General features: G+C 65.9%; 1 protein-coding gene across 3 annotated transcripts in view; it reads right to left on the bottom strand.

Moving 5' to 3' along the window:
• EEFSEC (eukaryotic elongation factor, selenocysteine-tRNA specific) overlaps positions 1-18,734 on the bottom strand; it is a 105,042-nt gene that overhangs the window by 8,052 nt on the left and 78,256 nt on the right. For all 3 annotated transcript variants that reach the window (XM_040246645.1, XM_040246646.1, XM_040246644.1), the window contains exons 5-6: positions 7,905-8,549; positions 3,635-3,791 (exon numbers count right to left, since the gene is read on the bottom strand). In XM_040246645.1, coding sequence (XP_040102579.1) covers positions 3,635-3,791; positions 7,905-8,549 — 802 coding nt within the window. The remainder of the gene's footprint in view (positions 1-3,634; positions 3,792-7,904; positions 8,550-18,734) is intronic.

Below are 18,734 nucleotides of genomic sequence, written 5' to 3'. Positions count from 1 at the left end.
AGCCTCTTCTCATCTTGCTGGTTTTGGGGGAGCCTCTTCTCATCTCGCTGGTTTCGGGGGAATCTTCTAATCTCGCTGGTTTCAAGGGTTTCTCTTTTCTTCTCTGTGGCCAAATTTTTTCCAGGGTTAAAAATAACCTTTTTTTTAGAACATCAAACATTGGTTAAAGGTGAAAGGGGTGCAGGGATGTGCTCTGCTGGGGGCCATCTCTCCACTGTGGATGAGGAGGGCATGGGAGGCCGCCCTGGCCTGAGGCGCTGCTACCACACACTGTCCAAGGCACCCAGAGGCCACGGACTTGTCCCCGACCCCAGAGACACAGCTCTGCATCGAGGAGCTGGGAGGAAGCGCCGGGCGCTGTGGGGACACGGATGGGCTGGCCTTGGCCAGGGGCAGGACGGGGAGAGGACAGCCCTCAGCCCCGGCTCTCGCGCTGCTGGACAGCCTCCCAAGCGGCCCCGGCCTGCTGGGCATAGGCCCCCAGGGGCCCTTCCCCTGGGGCACAGGAAGCTGTGGCATGGCCCGTGGGGATGGCCAGGGGCCCGGCTGGGTGAGGGGCCGGCAGATGGTTTCTGTCCACGGAGCCGTGCTTATGTTAATTGCAGATATTTTTACCGTATTGTGTTACTCCATCCATCTCTGTGAACGGTCCGTCTTGTAAAATTCTTTTAATGATGTTATTTTTTCTTGCCTATCTTCATCATCTGCAATTATTTATAATATCATTGTCTTTGTTTCAAATACTGGGTATAAACATTGTTGTAACAGTTCTTCGATGGGGTTCATATAATTTTTACAATTGCTTAGAAGTGCTTCACTGGCCAAAGAGGGACGAGGCGGGCCATTCTTCTGGGGGGAAGAGGCACCCCAAGGGCTCCCCGCGCTCGGTGATACGGCCCCCCCGGTCAGGATGCTCCGGAGAGGGCGGCGTGCGGCTGGCTCGGGACCGGGCCTCTGAGCTGCCGTCCCCACAGACGGAGCCAGAGCCCCACAGGCCCCTGTCGGGTGAGACGCCAGGGAGAGACGGATGGTTTGTTTTCACTTTACAGGCATTTTCTGAAGCCTCAGCTCTCGCCCCTCACCGCTCTGCAGCCCTCTTTTCTCCCTGCCAGGCTGCTTTATGGAGTCTCCTTGGCCGGCTGGGGACAGGACCTGGTGGGAGGCTGCTGACCGCCCGGGGGTCCTCCTGGGGGGTCCCCACACCTCAGGGTCGCTGCCCTGACGCAGCCGGCTTTGGGCCCGGGTGGGGCTCCCCGGGGACCGTGCAAGCTCCCTGGAACACCACCCCACACACCGCAGACCCTGGCCTCCTCTGCTCAGACACGCACAGGGGGCCTTCCTGGAGTGAGCCCACTTCCCTCCCAAGGCTCTCACCGAGCCCACCGCCCCCTGTGCCGCCCGCCTTCCCTGATGGCACGGCCCCAGAGCTGGGGCTTGGGGCCCACGTGGGCACTGCCCTCGGGCCCAGGCCGTCTGCGGTCCAGCGACGGGTGACTCATCCTTCCAGGTGGGAGGAGCCCGTGACCCTCACTGCCTCCCCGGCCTCTCGATGGTGAGGCCCCGGGGGCGGCAGGGGCTGCCTCCCGTGACCCTGGGACCCCCGTGACCCTGGAGCCATGGCTGATGACGGCCCAGGTCCGGGCTTGGTGCAGGGGTGGTCTCTGTGTCTTTGGCCCAGAGTCATGGACGCACCCGCCAGGCTCATTCAGTGCACTCCGCGTGCTGGAGAAAGCTACGGAAGACAGGAGCCTCGTGCAGCCTCCCAGCGCCACGCTCTCACTGGGTCTCTCTTTTCTTCCCTTTCACGCGGTTGGGCGCCTGTGCTATGGGCAACTTCGCGTTCCAAGTCCTTTCAAAGGTGATATCAGCCGTCGGCCACGTACCCTCGCGGGGCTCCTCCAGGGAGGTGACGCTCCGGGCTGGGCACGGTCCTGCTGGGTCCTCCTCCCTGGAAGGGCCCTTCCAGGAGAGGGTGGCTGTGTGGAGGCGCCGTCCTCAGGGGCGTGAGCTGGCATGCGGGGGTCGCCTGCGCCTTCTCTGCCGACGTGCGGCGCCGACAGCTGTGAAATCTGAGGCACATGAGTGTTCAGCACACTTTTCTTTCCACTTTTCCCTATGGATCAAGTTATTTAAGAGAGTTGGGAAGGAAAAAATCCTCACAAAAGACCCATCTTACAGATGAGGAAACTGAGGCTCAGGGAAGGTTAATATTCCAGCCAGGCTTTCAGGCGGGTCTGGTAGGCCGCAGGCCCTTGCTCTTTGCAGGAGCCCTGTCCCTGCCTCCCGGGCACACAGGGCTGCAGAGCCAGGCCCCACCCCCACCCCGCCCCCCACCCCCTCAGCACCAACGTGAGTTTCCACCTCCCCGGAGCGCGGTCTCCTGTGCCGGGGCGGCCTCCGCCTTCCCCCCCTCCCTCTGCCTTCTCAGATCCTCGTCCGACGGATGCTTAGAACTGTGCATCCAGTCGAGACCTGCCTCTGACCCCGGGCTGACCCCGAGGTGGCTCCGGGACCCCCGCACCTGTGGCAGCCCACCCCCTGGGTGCTGCCCCATGGCCAGGCTCCGGGTCCCTCCGGGTCCCTGGAACGTGGGCAGGGTCACTGGGAGCCAGCGACGTGGAGATGGACGGGGGGACCCTTGGCACCGCCGGCCACGCCCCCTACCCTCACCACCCTCCGCCCAGCGGGCCCCCAGGCTGTCTCGCAGGGAGGGCCTCGGCCTTCCGGACGGAGGTGGCCCTTTGGAAGGGGAGGTTTTGTCAATGCGGGCCCTTCAACCATGAGGCACCAGACTTTGGGGGAAGCTCCTCGGGTGTCACGGGGAGGGGCTGTCCCGCGAACCCGTCCAGCTTTGAGGTCTCGGAGGGCAGTGCCCAAGCCTCCACCAGGCGCGGCTCCCGTGCTACAGCTCAGAGTGGACACGTGACTCTGACGCCCCCACGTCTGTCCTGAGGCTCAAGTAGGAGTCATGGGTCGCGATGGGCAAACACAGCCCAGAGACAGGCTTCCTGTAGTCCAGACCGTTTTAGGTTTTCATCAGGAAATTCTACATAAAGTGCGTCAGATGAAGCCTGACTCCCAGGCCCGTGTTCCCCAGCTGCTGCAGTCCCCGCCTCTCCCTCTCACCTGCAACCCAGCCTCTGATGCCTGGCCTGGCCCCTGGGCTGTGCGGCCCCACCTGAGAGGCCCAGCGCGCCTGGGGTGGGGCGGGACACCCAGAGGACTCCCTGGCCTCCTTCCCGGCCTGTGGAGCCAGCGGGAGGTCCATTCGCCGCTGCAGCTGCCACGACCGTGGCCACCGGCTGGCACAGTGGGACCCCAGGCAGCAGACGCGCGCCGCAGCCCCACGGGGACCAGGCCCGCCTCAGAGCCGGCAGGAGGCAGGAATGGGGCGGCAACCCCGACCCCAGGGAGCCGCGTGCCCCCTGAGCTGCCGGTCTGAGTGGCTCCATGCCCCGCACAAGCCAGGCGAGGTGCCCTGGGTGCTTAGACCAGACGCGGTGCCCACAGCCGCCGTCTCCGGGAGCCACTGGCCCTTGGGCACCGGGCAGTGGGGGCAGAGGCTGTGAGGCCCCGCGGGCTGAGCCTGGCAGGGTGACAGCTCCCGCAAGCGGGAGGAAACCGCCACACTCACCAGGGATGTGGACCTTGAATTTGCCGCTCTGTCCAAAGGCGCTGTCGATGACCCCCAGCTCGCCGGTAGACAGGTGCACCCTGAGTCCCACGAACAGCTGGATGTTGGTTTCCTTCTTGAACAGGGAGCGGCCAATCACACTGTGGTCATCCAGCACCTGTGCCCACCCGCCCGGGGAGAGAGTCAGTGCCGGGCAAAGGCCGTCTGCCATGCGCACGGGTGGTCAGCCCGCGTCACCGCTAATGACCAGCCCCCCTACCCCACCACCCCCAGGGATGCACAGAGGTGACGAGAGCCCACAGCAGTCCCGCCCGCCCGTTCTGGAGTCGATAACTCCTCAGGAAGGCCAAGGGGGTGCCGCCCACTCCCGAGCCCGCCCCGCCCGCACTTCGGTGACCTCCCACCCCCAGGCCCCCTGCCAGCCTCACTCCACGGCCTCTGCAGAGAGAGGGAAGGGGCTGTGCACACACGTGTAAGCACCAGGTCTACCAGGCCTCGGAGTGCCAGGGAGGCCTCCTCCTGCCCTCTGGGCCCTGGGCACTGCCTGGGCAGCATGCGGAGGCTGGCGTGTGGTCAGTGGGGACCTCCTCCTGGGGCCCCACAAGCCAGGCTCAGGAACATCGCACTTCTGCCCACGATGCCAAGATTTGGCCAAGCACCCGGATGGATTGCTCTGAAGAGCAGAAACTGCCCCACTCACCCCAGAAACCTTGCAGAAAGACAGAGCCTACGCAACTAGATTCATCAGCCAGATACCGGGCATGGGCGCCCCCCCCGCCCCCGCCCAGTGACGGGCAGACGGGCCACGGGCCACGCGGAGAGCCGTCAGCCTCGCCCCCATGGGAGCTGCTCTGTGCCCTCCACGCTCGCAGACCTGGCCCTGCCCTCCACGTGGCAAGGCTGTGTGAGGGTGCCCCAGGCCTGCTGCGCGTGGACGGCACGGAGCAGCTGCTCCGACCCCTGGAACTGGGGAGTCCAGGTGAGCAGGCATCACCAGCCTCAGGGGAGGGTGCCTGTCGCCTCCACAGGCCCCCAGCTGAACCCCTGCAGAAAGACCTGAACGTGAAGGCCTGTCTCAGCCTCACGGGGGGCCTGGTCAGGCAGCAGGGCCAGGACGACAGCCAAACAGACCCGTGGGTCTGGGCCAGCCGAGCGCATCCCCGCCCTGGGGGCCAGTCCCGAGCTCGGCATCACTGCTGAGGCCGCTGGCCAGAGCGGGGAGGCCCTCAGAGCCCCTCGGACCCGCAGGCCCTTTTCTGCAAGGGTTTTCCTGAGCTCAGGGACGGGATCTGAGTCGCTTCCCGATGTGGGGGTTGGGGAACAGCGGGGACAGATGCCCGCCGGGGAGCCAGGAGGGGCCAGGGCACCCCTGCGGCCTCCAGCAGTGATGGGGTGCGGTTGTGGGTCCCAGAAAACCTCTGCTGCAGGGCTGGCGTTCAGTGACCCCTGGGGTCAGAGGGCGAGGCCTCCTGCAGGCGGCGGTCAAGCTCGTCTCCACAGGCTCCCAGCCTCAGCACGTCCCACGGGGAGGCCGGCTTCCCCATGAGCCCACCCCGGGATGTCGGGCAGGGCCCACGCTGAGCCTTGGCAGTGAGACGGTCCGAGGGGCGGCAGCGTCCACGAAGGACCCACCTGGCCGGTCGGCCCTGCGGCCGTAGGCTGCTCCCCGAGCGCAGCAAGCCTCGCACGGGGTCCACCAGGCGCGGCCGCTCCGCCCCGGCCCCCAAGTGGGACTCGGCTGCAGCGCACCTATTTACGTCGTCACGCGCATGTCTGGCTCCAGCTGGCTCCGCGGCGTGGCCTGGGACTTGCCAAGTCCTGAGGCGACTGTCCTAACTCCAGCAGGAGGACGGGCGCTGGGATGGGGGACCACTGGAAGGGGGCCTGGGTCACGCCCCCCCGGCCCCGCAGCCTGTGCCCAGGGCTTTGCTGAGCCTTGGGGGCTTCTTCCAGAAGGGCTCCTGGCAGGAGGGGGTGCTGATGTTGGCAAGAACAGGGGAGACCCAGTAGCAAGACAGCCGCCCGGGGGCCAGGACCTTGGCTGCAGAAGCTGAAGCTGGGGGCAGTGGGACTGCAGGTGCGGGTGCTCCTGACGCGCCCGGGGCCAGCAGGACGAGGCGCCCAGCCTGCGGAGGACGGGCACCGGGAGGGCCCCCGGGGAAGACCTCTGCTGCTAGCGGGCCCTCGGAGCCGCCAGGACTGGCAGCGCCCAGGTCCCTGGACGAAGATGTCCAGGTTCGTCTGTCCTTTCTGGCTTAAGGAGCACGCTGCCACAACCTCGCCTCCCCCAGCGCTGGGCAGGGCGGCCTGGCCCCTCCCCAGTCTCGGCACCCCATCCTGGGGGCACAGGATACGTGTATCCCTTGCAAGGTGGTTGTAAGGAAGACACAGGGTCTCTGGGGACAACTGACCCCACGTTACCCCCCTGGGCAAACCCAGGGGTGGAGACTGGCCCGCAAGTCACCTCACTCTGTCGGGCGACTTCCAGAGGCCTCGGGGCTCGGCTCTGGCCCGAATGCCCACTAACAGGATGCCCAGGCCCACTCCTCAAGACCGAGGCCTGCCCAGCACCCAGGGCGCTGACCCGCAGGGACAGGCCCGGTGTCCACGGCCCTGACTCATGGACCCTGCCTCGCTGACTGTCCCCATTCCTGGGCGCCGACGTAGGTGAAGCTCCTCCAGTGCCAACAAAGGGGCACCAAAGCACTGTGTTCCAGGATGAAAGGTGGGTGGACGCTGCCGGGCGCCTCTCACAGGCCAGGCTCGCCCCTCGGGCCACGCCCTCCCACGCGCAGTCTCACCAGCTTTCCACCAGCTCCGTTAGAGAGGCCACAGCTTCTGGCTGGGGGAGGGGACTGGTCCACGGCTGGGTCAGGCCAGCACCCGCTCAGGATGTCGGATCCGGAGCCAGCACTTTCCACCACGGCCGGCCACCCTGTCCCTCTGTCTACACAGAAAAAGCCATTTTCAAAGGGGGCCCCCTAGACACGGGCTATCAGACGCCGTGGGGAAGGCAGGAGAGACCTGGGCGCTGGGCGGGGCCGGCACGCGCGGGCGGCCATCTGATCTCCCCAAGGCATGGCCTGCTCGGCTGCGGCTCCAGGAGAGTCTCGATTTCCCTGAGCGGCCTGGGAGCTGGGTGGGGCCCAGGGGGGCTGCAGGCAGCGCTGCCGGACAGCGAAGAGCCCGCACTGGCCAGAGGCAGTCTCAGGCCGGCTGCGCCCGGGCCGGCGTGCTCCCCGGGGCCCCGGGCACAATTAGCGAGCCGTCAGCAGCGGAGCGGGGCGAGCTGGGAGCCACGGCAGAGCCGCCCAGACTTCAAAGCCGGCCAGCGCGCCCAGTGGCGTCTGTGCGTCCACACTTGGTTGGGCCGATGCCGCAGGCTCCTCTGCCCACGCCGCAGGCCCTGCCCATCCGGCGCCAGTGGGGACCAGGCCCAGGGGGGCCGGCATACCCTGGCTGACCTCAGCACGGCGGAGAGAGAGGTGCCAGCTGGGGACCCGGGCAATTGCGCCAGGAGGGAAGTCCAGGAGAGCAGATGAGACCTGGCGCTCGGGGCTGGCCCTGCCCACACGGCAGCCCCCACTGCCTGCGGCCCTGAGGGTGGGGGTGCACAGCCCCCGCTTCTCCAGAAAGGGAACTGAGGGAAAGAGACTGACCAACTCCCGGCCGTGCCAACTCTCACTGAAACTGCAGGCGGCCAGGGCAAAGACGACAGTGTGCCTTCCAGTGTGAGGCTCGCAGAGCAGCGTGCGCCGAGGCCCCTGGGGGCCAGCAGAGGACGAGGCACAGGGGGTGGCAGACGAGGCCGCGCAGCCCGCAGTCACGGGCTCCAGGGCCCTGCACACGCACCCCCATCACCCTCGGCTACACACACTCAGGGCTGCACCAGGACGGCCTCAGGCAGGCCCCATGGGAGCCTGAGTTCCCGGCACCGGCGTGTCAGGGGGCAGCTCTGAGTCTGCGCACACCGGTCGGTCCCAGGACCGCCAAGCCCATCCCTGACCCCTGGACTCGATGCCAGGGAGCCACAGGGACAGAGAGGCCGACACGCGCGTCTGCTCAGGGCCCAGCGGGCGAGGGCTCCCAGGTGGGGCTGCAGGGACGGCCGACAGTGGCGGGCCGCCCAAGGAGCCGCCCGCCCACGCTGACCAGCTGGGCCAGGCAGCTGCAGGGCCCGCCTGCGTGCTGGCCTGGCTCTGACTGGCCAAGCCAGAGGACGTGGACGCAGCTCCCCCTCTGAGGATTGCAGGCAGGAAGGCGTGCTCACCCGCTCCACGACGCCGTGCTTCTGCTTCAGCTTGTACACACGCAGCGTGGGCAGGGCGCTCTCCGTGTAGTTCTTGTCTTCCAGCCCGTGCAGCAGGACGCCGTGGAAGGCCAGCCGGCACGTGTTGGCGTGGATGTCGGCATCTAGCCTGGAGCCGATCACCAGGCACAGCCGCGGGCAGGTAACAGGCTTCTCAAACTCCACCAGGGCCCACTGCTGCCGGGGGCAGCGGCCTGCCGAGGCCCGGCCCGCCTTCTCGTCGGCCTCAGCCGCGTCGGCCGCGGCCGGGCACAGGTACTGCTCCTGGAAGAGGTACTCGCGGGAGAAGTCGAAGGAGTCCAGCACGGGCTCGCGGTCGAGGCTGTCGGGGGCGGGGCTGAAGAACATCAGCCGGCCCATGACCGTCTCGTGGCCCACGGTGATGTGGAACTTGGCCTTGGTCTGCAGGGACCCCCGGAAGTAGGGGATCTTCTCCACGGAGATGAGGGCCGCGTGGACCGTGCGCAGGGACTCGGGGGCGCACACCAGGCCGCGCTCCAGCAGCTTGGGGTCGAACTGGGTGACGCAGACGCCAAGCCGGTCCCCCTGCATGGCGGAGCTGACGGGCGTGTGGAACATTTGCAGGGACTTCACCTTCCTCACCACCTGGGCGGAGTGAGAGAGCGGGCTCAGCGTCTGCACCTCGGGGCGGGGCCCACGCGGAGAGGTCTGCGTCCCAGGGCCGCCAGCAGCCACGGGCTCCCGATCAGACGGCCCCGCACGGAGCAGGTCCACAGGGCGCCCGGGCCTGGCTGCGGGTGGTGGTCACTGCAGCCTGACTGCACCACTGGGCCCCTCTCGCCCTCCCACCCAGGCTCCGTCCCGCACTTTCCTCCCCAGCCCTCCGTCTAGCCTTGCTTTCCCACCACCCCCCGCCTGCCTGGCCTAGCCCGGCTGCCTCGAAAGTGCAGGACAAACACGGCTGCCCAGACCCCGGTGGGCAGAGCCCTGCCCCAGCGCCTCCTGGCCACGCCGCCCACTGTGCCACCCCTGCCCGCTCAGACCCGCCTGCTGCCAGCCTGTGGGCTTCGCCGGGCAGAGCCACTCCTCATTCCCTGGACACACGGGCCCCAGGGCCGCTGCGTGCCAGGCGCTGTTCCAGGCGTGGGGACAGGGCCAGCTGCGTCCGCAAAGAACGCAGCATCCAGAAACAGCAGTACAGGTGCTGGCGTGGCAACGCCGCCTATTAGCATGAACGGAATAGACGCGTGGCGCTCAGTGTGTGCAGGTCTGTGTGACTGACACCCACGGTCTCTGCATCATTGACGCCCTGCTTAGAGCAAACGACGAAGCGTGATGCTGGGGCCCCACGCTGGGGGCTGGGGGTGTCTGGTTGTGTGGGGGGCAAAGATCAGGAAGACCTCTGCGGAGGCTGTTGTCTGAGCTGACACCCTGATCACAACAGCCAGCTGTGCGGGGGCCAGAGAAAGTCCACTCACAGCCGGGGTGCCTGGAGGTGTGGAGGCGGTGGGGGGCGCGGCTGGACGCCACCAGGGGCGATGGATCTTACTTGTTCCCAAAGCTTCACACGCCTACCCCAGCAGCACCCCTCTGTGCCCAAGGCAGGCGCAGAAAAGGCCCCACAAAGGTGCAGAGCGCGAGCAACGCGTCTGCAGAGACCCACGTCGGGGTGATGAGACTGTCAGAGGACCTCTGCTTACAGCAGCAGAGGAGCAGAAACCCCCACCGACACCCTCGACGGAAGGCAGCGCCAGCCGCTAGGTTGTGGGCGCCCAGTCTACGAGGTCGGGGTGTGGAACCCCCGTTTCTCCCCGTGGAGGAGGGCTGGGTGGAAAGAGCCTGGTCCTTCCCAGTGGAGCCTGAAAAGCCAGTGTTTGTTTAAAGACCATTAACCACCTAACCAGGAGGTCAGGGGGCAGAGAAAGTGAGAGGAGCGGTGTCAAAAGCCCCCGTCAAGATCAATCAGAGAGAGTCACCCTGCACGGTCCACGCGGGCGCCGGGACGCGGCCTTCCAGGAATGTGGCGCGGGGTGACCGGGCAACCGCGCGACCGCGGAGTGATACCAGCCCTGCCTGGCACGGGGGGCCCCGCCGGAGCCGTCCACGGGCCTCACCCCGGCCGCGCTGCGGGCCTGCTCCCCAGCCCCGCGGTGCGCTCACTGCCCTCTGCAGGGTCCTGTCCCTGCAGCGTGCCGGCCACAGCGTGTGTGTGGGGCACCTGAGCCTCCACGGGGGAAGCGCCTGCAACACGCGAAGGACCGGCGAGGCGAGTGACAGCCCTAGAGACGAGAGACGAGAGACGGCGGGGGCGGTGGGGAGCTGGCGGGAGGGAGGAGGAACACCATCAGGCCAGCCAACACTTTCAAACTCGAGCTCATGCCTGCTAAGCAGTTTGGCCCTTTCTGATGAATAAACAAGCTTTACCATCCTCTGGGTCAGTTATTCTTCATAAAACCCTACAAGGCAGGTCAATATTTTTACATTCAATTTTATGGATGAGAAAACAGAGGTTTTTGATGTCTCCAAGGTCACAAGGCAAATAGACTGGGACTTGGGCTGATCAGCTCCGGGACCTCGAGGCAGGCCTGGTCCCCGGCCTGTCCCCTGACCACCCGACCAGCTGACCTGGGGTGGCACCGGGGGCTGCAGGGTGGACACCCCCACCATGAATCCAGGAAGAAGGCTCTGGGGCTGGAGGCAGGGGCCAGCCATCTCCTCTGCCCCAGCGGAGCTCAGCGGTGCCTCCTGATGGGCCAGCCCGGCAGACTTCAGACCTGGCCCCTCAGAGCCCCTCAGCGCCCTACTCTGTCCAGCAGGGCCCCAGCGGGACGGGCTAGTCAGAGAGCAGACAGACGCCTGTCGGCCCGGCCCCACGCCCTCAGGGGCTCTCTCCGGCTTCTGAGCCTCCGCGCCGTGCTTTCTGGTGTCTGCGGCCCTCGGCGGAAGGCTGGGCTCACAGTGACCAGGGCGCTTTCTAAGGCTGCTGAACGCCGGCAGGGAAGTGGCCCAAGGCGGGGTCCCGAGGCACGCGTCTCTGCCCTGCACAGCCCCAGCCTGCAGGATCGGACACCCAGCCAGCGGCAGCGAGGGCAGAGGAGAGACATGGCGTCCGCAGGATGCTCGTCAAGTGACAAGCTCGTCCTCACCGTTCGCCCAACCACCCCCAGATGGCTCCGGCGACTGCACTTCACAGATCCGGGATTGAGGCCCGGGGGTGAGGCACGTGCCCGTCTGGAAGGCCCTCTCCCATCACCCCACACACATCGGCCCCACCAGCGTCCACGAGCACCGCGGCCCTTGACCCGGCTCTCTGGTAGTTCTGTTTCTGCAGCACAGGACACAGAGGAGCCAGAGCTGCCACACAGGCGGGGGCCAGCACATGGTGGGACCAGCTGGAGGGACCGGCCCCTGACAGCCTCCAGAATCAGCAGATGCCGGAGAGAAGGGGGCTGAGCCGCGCTTCTGATGGGCAGAGGTTGCTGTGATAATGGCACCGGCCGTAATGAGATTGGACCCCTGTTATCCGTTTCTGTCCACTAATGAGCCTGGAAGCTCCTGGCTGTGCCAAAGGCGAGGGTCAGGGCCCTGTGACTGCATCAGCGCTTAATGAAATGTAAGTCGGGAGAGGAGGAGAGACACACAAGGTTGACACTAACAAGCTTACACCAGGATCAGGATCAGTTACTGCAACAAAGAGGCTCAGACCGGAGGCAAAAACGAAATCAGCTTTCAAAGATCCGTCTAGGTTTGGCTCCATCAGACCTGACCAATTTGGTTTAATAAGGTTTCAATTTGGCTGCTCTTATTTCTCCCTCTTCTTTGAGCTGGGCCGGGCACAGATAAGACATCCCCCACCTGGTGCATTAACTGCGCCTTGCACAAGAAGCCAAGCTCAGGACGCCACTGGGGAGAGGGTGGCCTGGGCTGTGGGGGCAGCGGGTAGGCCCCAGGGGTCAGTCCCCACCCACTAGTACTCTAGAGAAACAAACCATTCAGAGAGGTTCGGGGTCAAGCGAGGTGCCGACGGCCTGTGCTCCCTCCCGGGACTGACCCGTCTGAACCGCCACTCGTCCTTGGCTTCAGTGTGGGGTTGAAGGCCCCAAGGCCTGACTCCGGCCTTGCCGCCCTGGAGCAAGCTCCACGGAGTCTTCACGTGTCCCACCACAGGCGTTCAGAGCGACGTGAGCACTCCGTGAGGCGCAGGCGCCTGTGAGCATCCAGGGCAGGGCTGTGCCGCTGGCCTGCTCGACGACTCATCCCCTTGCCCTGGGTGGGTGTCTGCATGCACACCCGCCAGCAGGCTGACACAGCGGCCAGCTGGGCCGCACGGTCTGTCCAGGTTGCTCCTCCTGAATGCCGCGGTCCCTCCTCCTCTTACCCACGCCTGTACTTGTGGGCATGTTGCCGTGGGGGCCCTTCCTATTGCTCCCCCCTCGTGCTTCCCAGCACCGCCACGCAGACCCGTGGTGGGGCGCACGCCTGCCTCAGTACCCGATCGGCCACTGCCGCGGCCACTCGCCCCCAGCAGCGCTGGGAAGCGCCTCCACACAACCCTGCGGGTTGTTGGCTGCCGCCCGGCTGTCGCCCACTGGGACAGGGCTCCTCGGGGGTCCCTGCTGCCCCCACTTCACCCCGAGGCAAAGGGGCGAAGCTCCTCCCCACAGCGGATGGCCAGGCCCAGTGGCCTCCCAGGCGTGCTCCCAGGGAGGTGACATCGCAGGTCAGGCCGGCCCCTCCCTGTCCTGGCTCGGTGCCCCAGCCCCTGCCCCTTGGCACCGGCACCACCAGGAGCCGGGCCTGGCAGCGCTCGGCCGCCCCCCGGCCCGGCCTCATCCCGGGAGGCTCTGCTGCTGCCCAGCGCTGGGCTCTGCTCTGTGCAGACATCCCCGGGGGCCTCAGCCAAAGCCAGCTGCCCCCAGGGAGGAGAGTGAGGAGACCTTCCTCTCAGGGGCCCCTGCTTAGGAACGAGACACGCCCCCTAAGAGGAGGAGGCCGTCTTCGGAAGCCTGGGGACCCACACGCACCCCCGGACCCGAGTGCAGGCTCCGATGAGGGCTCTGCCTGCGGGCGCGTCTGTCTACTCCAGCCACTGCCTCGCCCCCAAGTGCCTGGCCAGGCTGCGTGCCCAGAGCTCGGTCACCCCCGGGCCCGTGTGCACCGCCCCAGCTCAGGCCCTGACCAGAGTCCTGGGGACGCAGTGAGCGCTGATATGCCGTCAGGCCCCACGGCGGCGCCACACCTACACGGCTGGCTCTGCTCTCTGGGCGCCTGCGCTGGGCGGGCGGCTGCCCACGGCAGGCCATGCCACCCGGCTGCCTGCTGGCCCCTCCTGCTGCTGTCTCGTGGTGGGCACCCAGCGGGCGGAAGGGGGATCGGGTTTCCTACCGAGGGGCCCAAGAGGCCCCGCCCCGCCACTGCGACCTCACAGACTCACCCAGGTTCTTCGCCACCCAGTCCGGCAACAATGGAAAACCGTAAAAGTGACAAGGGGCCTGCCAGGAAGCTCCGCGCCCCTCCTCCCAGCCACCCTCCACGCATTTGTCATCCCATAAAAGTTTAAATTGAATTACAAGGATGTCTGATTCTCCTGTTTTCCATACAACTGGGGCTTTAATTGTTTTTAACGACATCCTTGGGCTTTTTGGGGGGTAAGGAATCCTTGGGAGGTGAGCCAAGGGGGCCAGCTCTGACCCGGGGCTCAGCCTGGAGAAGCGTCCCAAGCAGGGACACGGCCACGCTGGGGCTGTGGAGAACCAGCTGGGTGGCCTGGGTCCTGCGCAGGCGACGGGGTTTCAAAGGATGAGCCCACTCGGACGAGACTGGGGCAGTCTTAGAAATGAAAGCACAACCTCTCCCTCCCGGCCCCTCAGGGCAAGCTGCAGGGCTCACAGTGCCGGGGGAGCCTGCCAGCCTACAGGCCCCGGAGCCCGGCAGTCTCAGGAGATGGCAGAGGGGGCAGGTGCAGGACGCCAGCTGCCGGGGGCACAGAACCGCTTCTAAGTTTTAAGGGTCATGGAAATTTTTGTGTTTGATGCCGTAATACGTCCATGTTTGTTTTAAATAGAAACAAGGCTTGGGTTTAACTGCCCTCTTGGAAACTGCCACTAAGGGAAACTGACCCGCTGGCCGTGGCCTGCCAGTCCCCGGCCCGTGGGGGCAGCCACCCCGAACGCCCGGCCACGGAGAACTTCCTTCAGCAGCTGTCCAGGCTCCAGGGCCGCAGGTGACAAAGGTCAGGGGCACTCACCTGCTCCTGACATCGGCCGAGGTTAGAACCCCAGCCGGAGCTGGCGAACCGGCCTCAGCGCGTGAAGGCACCTCAGCCCCGCCGAGCCTGGCCCGCGAGAAGCCGTCCGTGGGGAGGACGCCGAGGACCCAGGGAGCCGTGGGACGAAGAAGAGGCTCAGCTAAGGCTGGCAGAGTCTCTTCCACGCCCGAGAGACCTCCCAAGGCACCGGTGAAGCCTAGGCTGATTAGGGTCTGCCTGGAAATCTGGAGAGGGCTCTCAGACATGGAAGGTTCCCAGCGCAGACAGCTGACATGCCCACCTGCTGGTGGGGCTTCGAGGGACCCTGTCATGGTATCTGAGGAGCGCAGCGGCTGCAGGTGAGATGGACGAAGATTAAACTCAGAAAGCTAGAACTCGGAGCGGAGAAAGCGAAGCAAGTGAGCGCCCCAGGTGGGGTGGCAAGTCGGGTGGCGTGTCCCATCAAAGGGCCAGCTGGGCGTAGGGGAGCCAGGGACGCACGAGAGGCCCAGCACAGGTGAGGCAGTGATCGCAGCGGCAGGCAGACCCCAGCCGCCTCCACGCCCGTGGCCTCGGGGGCCCAGCGCGGCTCTCCATGGCTCCAGACCAGTGGCCAAGGTCCACTCCGGCCTCTGGCCTGCAGCTCGTGGTCTGCAGACCCTCTGCTGACGTGCTAACCAACGGGCCGCTCAGACGCCTGGGGACTTCGTCACCTCCCCCCGCCACTGCTGCCGTCCAGGGAGCACCTACTATATACCCTGGGCAGTGTTCCAACAAGCTCACCTGCACCAGCCCACTCAGCCCTCACACAGGCCGGAGGAGTCGCCGGTCTCACCGCGACCCCCGTGGAGAGGGGGCAGACGGGGCCCAAGGCCTCCCCGACAGCAGCGGTGGGCTGGGACGCAGACCCTGCCGGGGAAGCTCTGGGCCAGGCCTCTCGGAGGACACGGGAGCCCGCAGGAGGCTGGCAGAGCAGAGGTAAAGCTGCTGCACGAACTTGCACTTGAGGGCAAGGGCCCCAGCGGTGCAGGCTCTGCGGCCAGACCTCCCGGGTCAGCTCCCTCGAGCCAGCCCATGATGCTGGGCACACGGGGCTTGCCCTCTCCGCTTCCTCAGATGGAAAATGCACCCGCCTCCCCAGGCAGTGGGGGGGCATTACCCCAGGTAATCCATGCGGATCCATTCACACGGCATCAGAAGCTAGGAACCGTTTGTAAGAGATGAGCCGTGAACATGACTATTAATACTGTGTCATCAGCAGAAAGGAGACGCACACCCCAGCTTCACCGGGGTCGCTGTGACGATGAATTCGCAAGAGGACGTGAGGGCCAGGGCTGAGCCCGACACGGGGCTCCAGGGCCCGTGTCCCCTGAAGCTGAAGGACCAGGGTCCGCAAACGTCTCTGCAGAAGGCCAGACGGCCACCACCTCGGGCTCCCAGGCCCCACAGGCTCCGTCGCAGCTGCTGAACTCTGCCGTCGTAGCATGAAAAGCTTTATGTCTGAGAGCAGGTGGTGGGCAGTGGCCGGCTGACCCTGCCTGGCTCTGAGCCACCTGGGAGAGACCTGGGGCAGCCAGACAACTTGCCCAGACCCGGCTCCGCCCGATCCCCTGCGGGTGCTCCCGAGCGGCTGCATCAACAGAGCTGGATGCCCCACGGGGCAGGTCGCCATCGACCGGCCTCCCTGGGTGGTCACCTGTGAGCACTTCCCCAGCTCGGGTCACACAGCACAGGCCAGGCCTGGTCCTGCAGCCCGGGGCAGGGGCGGGGGAGACGGCCGTGGGAACAGAACACGCCTCGTCTGCAGCCTGCATGCGACGACCGCACCTCGCCCCGTGGAGCGGACACAGGGCGAGCGGCCGCCCCAGGCTGGGTGCGGGGCGATTGCTGTTCCAGCCCGTCTCCTAGGAAGCGGGGAGAGGTTGATCCACTTGAGAGGACTTCCAGGAGCTTAAGGGCGGGAGCTTTGCGCAAAGTCTGTTTGGGGTAGACCGGGTAACACACAGGCCAACGGGAGTCATATTATATCGCAAATAAAAATCGGCCCATGAATATACATAATCCCCAAGGTAATTCTCCCAATCTCACGACGGCAATGGAGCCGCCCTCGCTCACTGAGGCATGAATATTTACCGTCCTCTGGCTTTACTGCTCTCGATCTGGGTTCAATTTTGCAAATTAAAATGAGGGCCGTGTGGATAGAGAGATTACAGGAGAGCCTCCTGAAGCCTGCTGTCCCCGGCGATGCAGCCGGCATGGTCAGTGGCCCCTTCCTCCTGGCAGACGCCGAGGCCTTGAGGGTCAGGAGCTGGAGCCACGGGGCAGGGGTCGCAGACGGGTTGGGACCGGACGCCTGGGCAGCGGGCTGACGGGCCCCGAGTGTGGTAACGTGTCACCGAGGTGGGAAAGGTGTGTAGTCAGCCCAGAAGGCTCGCCTTGAGCAGCGGAGCAAGCAGGGGCTTTGATGCAGGCAGGCCGAGGCTCAGAGCCTGGCCAGGACGCAGGGCTGGGGTGCGTCACGTCCCCGCTCCGGCCTCGGTGTTTTCATCTGTAAAGTGGGGATGAACACCGCCTCTCCCAGGCCAGGCGAGGGTGGCAGCCTGCGCAGGCACCGGCAGGGCGGGCCCGGGGGTCTGCGGCCCACAGGCAGGGGCCAGGCAGCCTGCTGGGCAGCGACGCCAGCCACTCTGCCGTGTGCCAGGCGGTCCTGGTCCCTGTCCAGCCGGGAGGCAGGGCGGCCCTGGCGCTCCCACTGGGCCTTGCTGAGAGGGGGCGCGTCCTTCTGTGTCCTGGGTGAGAGGGCAGTGGGGCACGGCTGGAGCAGCAAGGGGTGAAGGGCGCCTGCCGGGGGCTCAGGGAACCCGCCGTCTGCCTGTCCCAGACCTGGTTCCCTAGAAACTGAAAGCCAGAGAGAGAGCCATTTAATCTGCCCCCGTGGCTCCGAAAGCCAGCTGGAACAGAACCTGCATGGATTTGGTCCAAAACTCCTCTGCAACCACGGCCGGAGTGCTGGTTGTAAACGCTAGCCCACAAGGCCCCTGGCTGCCCCGGCTCACGTGGCCCTGGGTAGCAGGGGTCCCCACGCACGTGGACGGCTGGACCAGGCGGCGCACAGACCAGACCCCTGCGCACGGAGCCCGTTGTATGCCCGGCCCTCTGCGGGGTACAAGGGGGCCAGACACCAGGACATAAGCCCCCCACCCCAGTGCTTCCGGCACTGATGGTCACTCCCTCCCAGGCATGGCGCGCCAAGGGCTCTCCTGGGGCGGCAAGGACACCAGGGCTCGAGGGAGAAGCCATGGTGCCCAGCTGGCAGGGACTTGTTTGCGGGGGCCTGGAGGAGGGGGGCAGCTCATGTGGAAGAGGGGCGCACGCGGGGCGGGGGGCGGGGGTTCGTGAGCACGGGGCCTGCAGGGCCCTGGGGGTCAGGCAGGGCTGCAGCCTCACCTGCTGGCTGGGGAGGCTGGAAGACCCCCGGGCAGGCCGCGGCGACAGAACTCGAAGGCAGGACAAATGGGGCTGAGGCCTTGCTCACCCGCAGCCCCTGGAGCACTTGAGGGCGCCGCACAGCATGGGCCCTGACACTCAGCGCTTGCTCGCGGAGTGAGAGAAGGAATAGAAGGAGGGTCTGCACAGGGGAGGTGGGGCTACAGCAAGGTCAGGCCGCCGGGCGCGGAGCACGGGACCTGCCGGCTCTGCGGGGCTCACGCGGCCGCTGGGGCCCGGGACCAAAGGGTTACTGGCTGTGCTCGGGAAACCCGGAGCCCCAGCCTGACTAGACGTCGTCTATTTTCCTTTCTGCTCTCTTTGAGACCCCAGATGTGCTCCTGCACATCAAAAGAAAGCAACTTATAAAGTCAAACTAAATCAAGGGCTTTTGTTCTGAGGCATCGTTGCCGAACTAATTATTCCTGTATGTTGTTTAATGAAACAGCGGTGCCATACGTCAAACCAGGGAGCAGGATGAGTACATGAGTTACAGGGAAGGTCGGGGCTGGGACTATAAATTCAACTTTTCCTTAAGAAGAGATGAAACAAGCTGGCCAACTCCCCGCTGTCGAATGTCACACAGGGAGAATGATGGCAGCGTGCGCTGAGGGAGGCCGGCCGGCCGCGGAGGCTGGGGCACCGCCGGCCCCCGCTCCTCTGCACCCAGCTCCGGGCGGCCCGGGCGCACCTCATCCCCCGCGAGGGGCCTCTGGCCCCGGGACCACGTGACTCCGCCCACGGGCCAACCGGTCCAGGAAGCCGGGACCAGCTCTGAGGAGGCGCTCACGGAGGGCCGTGTGTGGCCAGGGCCCAGGGGCAGCCAGGGAGCCCGTCCTGGGGGCGTGACGGTGCCACGCCTGCCTCCTATGGACCGGACCCAGTGCGTCACGGGACACGGCCACAACCAGGGGCCTTTACTCCCGAGGGCATGTGCGCACCTGTGTATGTGTGCTTGTGTGCTCATGTGTCTACGTGTACCTGTGTGTGCGCGTGTGCCTGTAGGTATTTGTGTGGGTGCAAATGTATGAGTGTGTGCCTGTGTATACCTGTGTGTGCCTGTGTGTACGTGCGTCTGTGTGTGTGCGCCTGTGTGC

This window comes from Oryx dammah, unplaced genomic scaffold (assembly GCF_014754425.2).
Source record: "Oryx dammah isolate SB20612 unplaced genomic scaffold, SCBI_Odam_1.1 HiC_scaffold_9, whole genome shotgun sequence".
Taxonomy (NCBI): domain Eukaryota; kingdom Metazoa; phylum Chordata; class Mammalia; order Artiodactyla; family Bovidae; genus Oryx; species Oryx dammah.
This window is presented reverse-complemented; position numbering and strand designations above follow the sequence as displayed.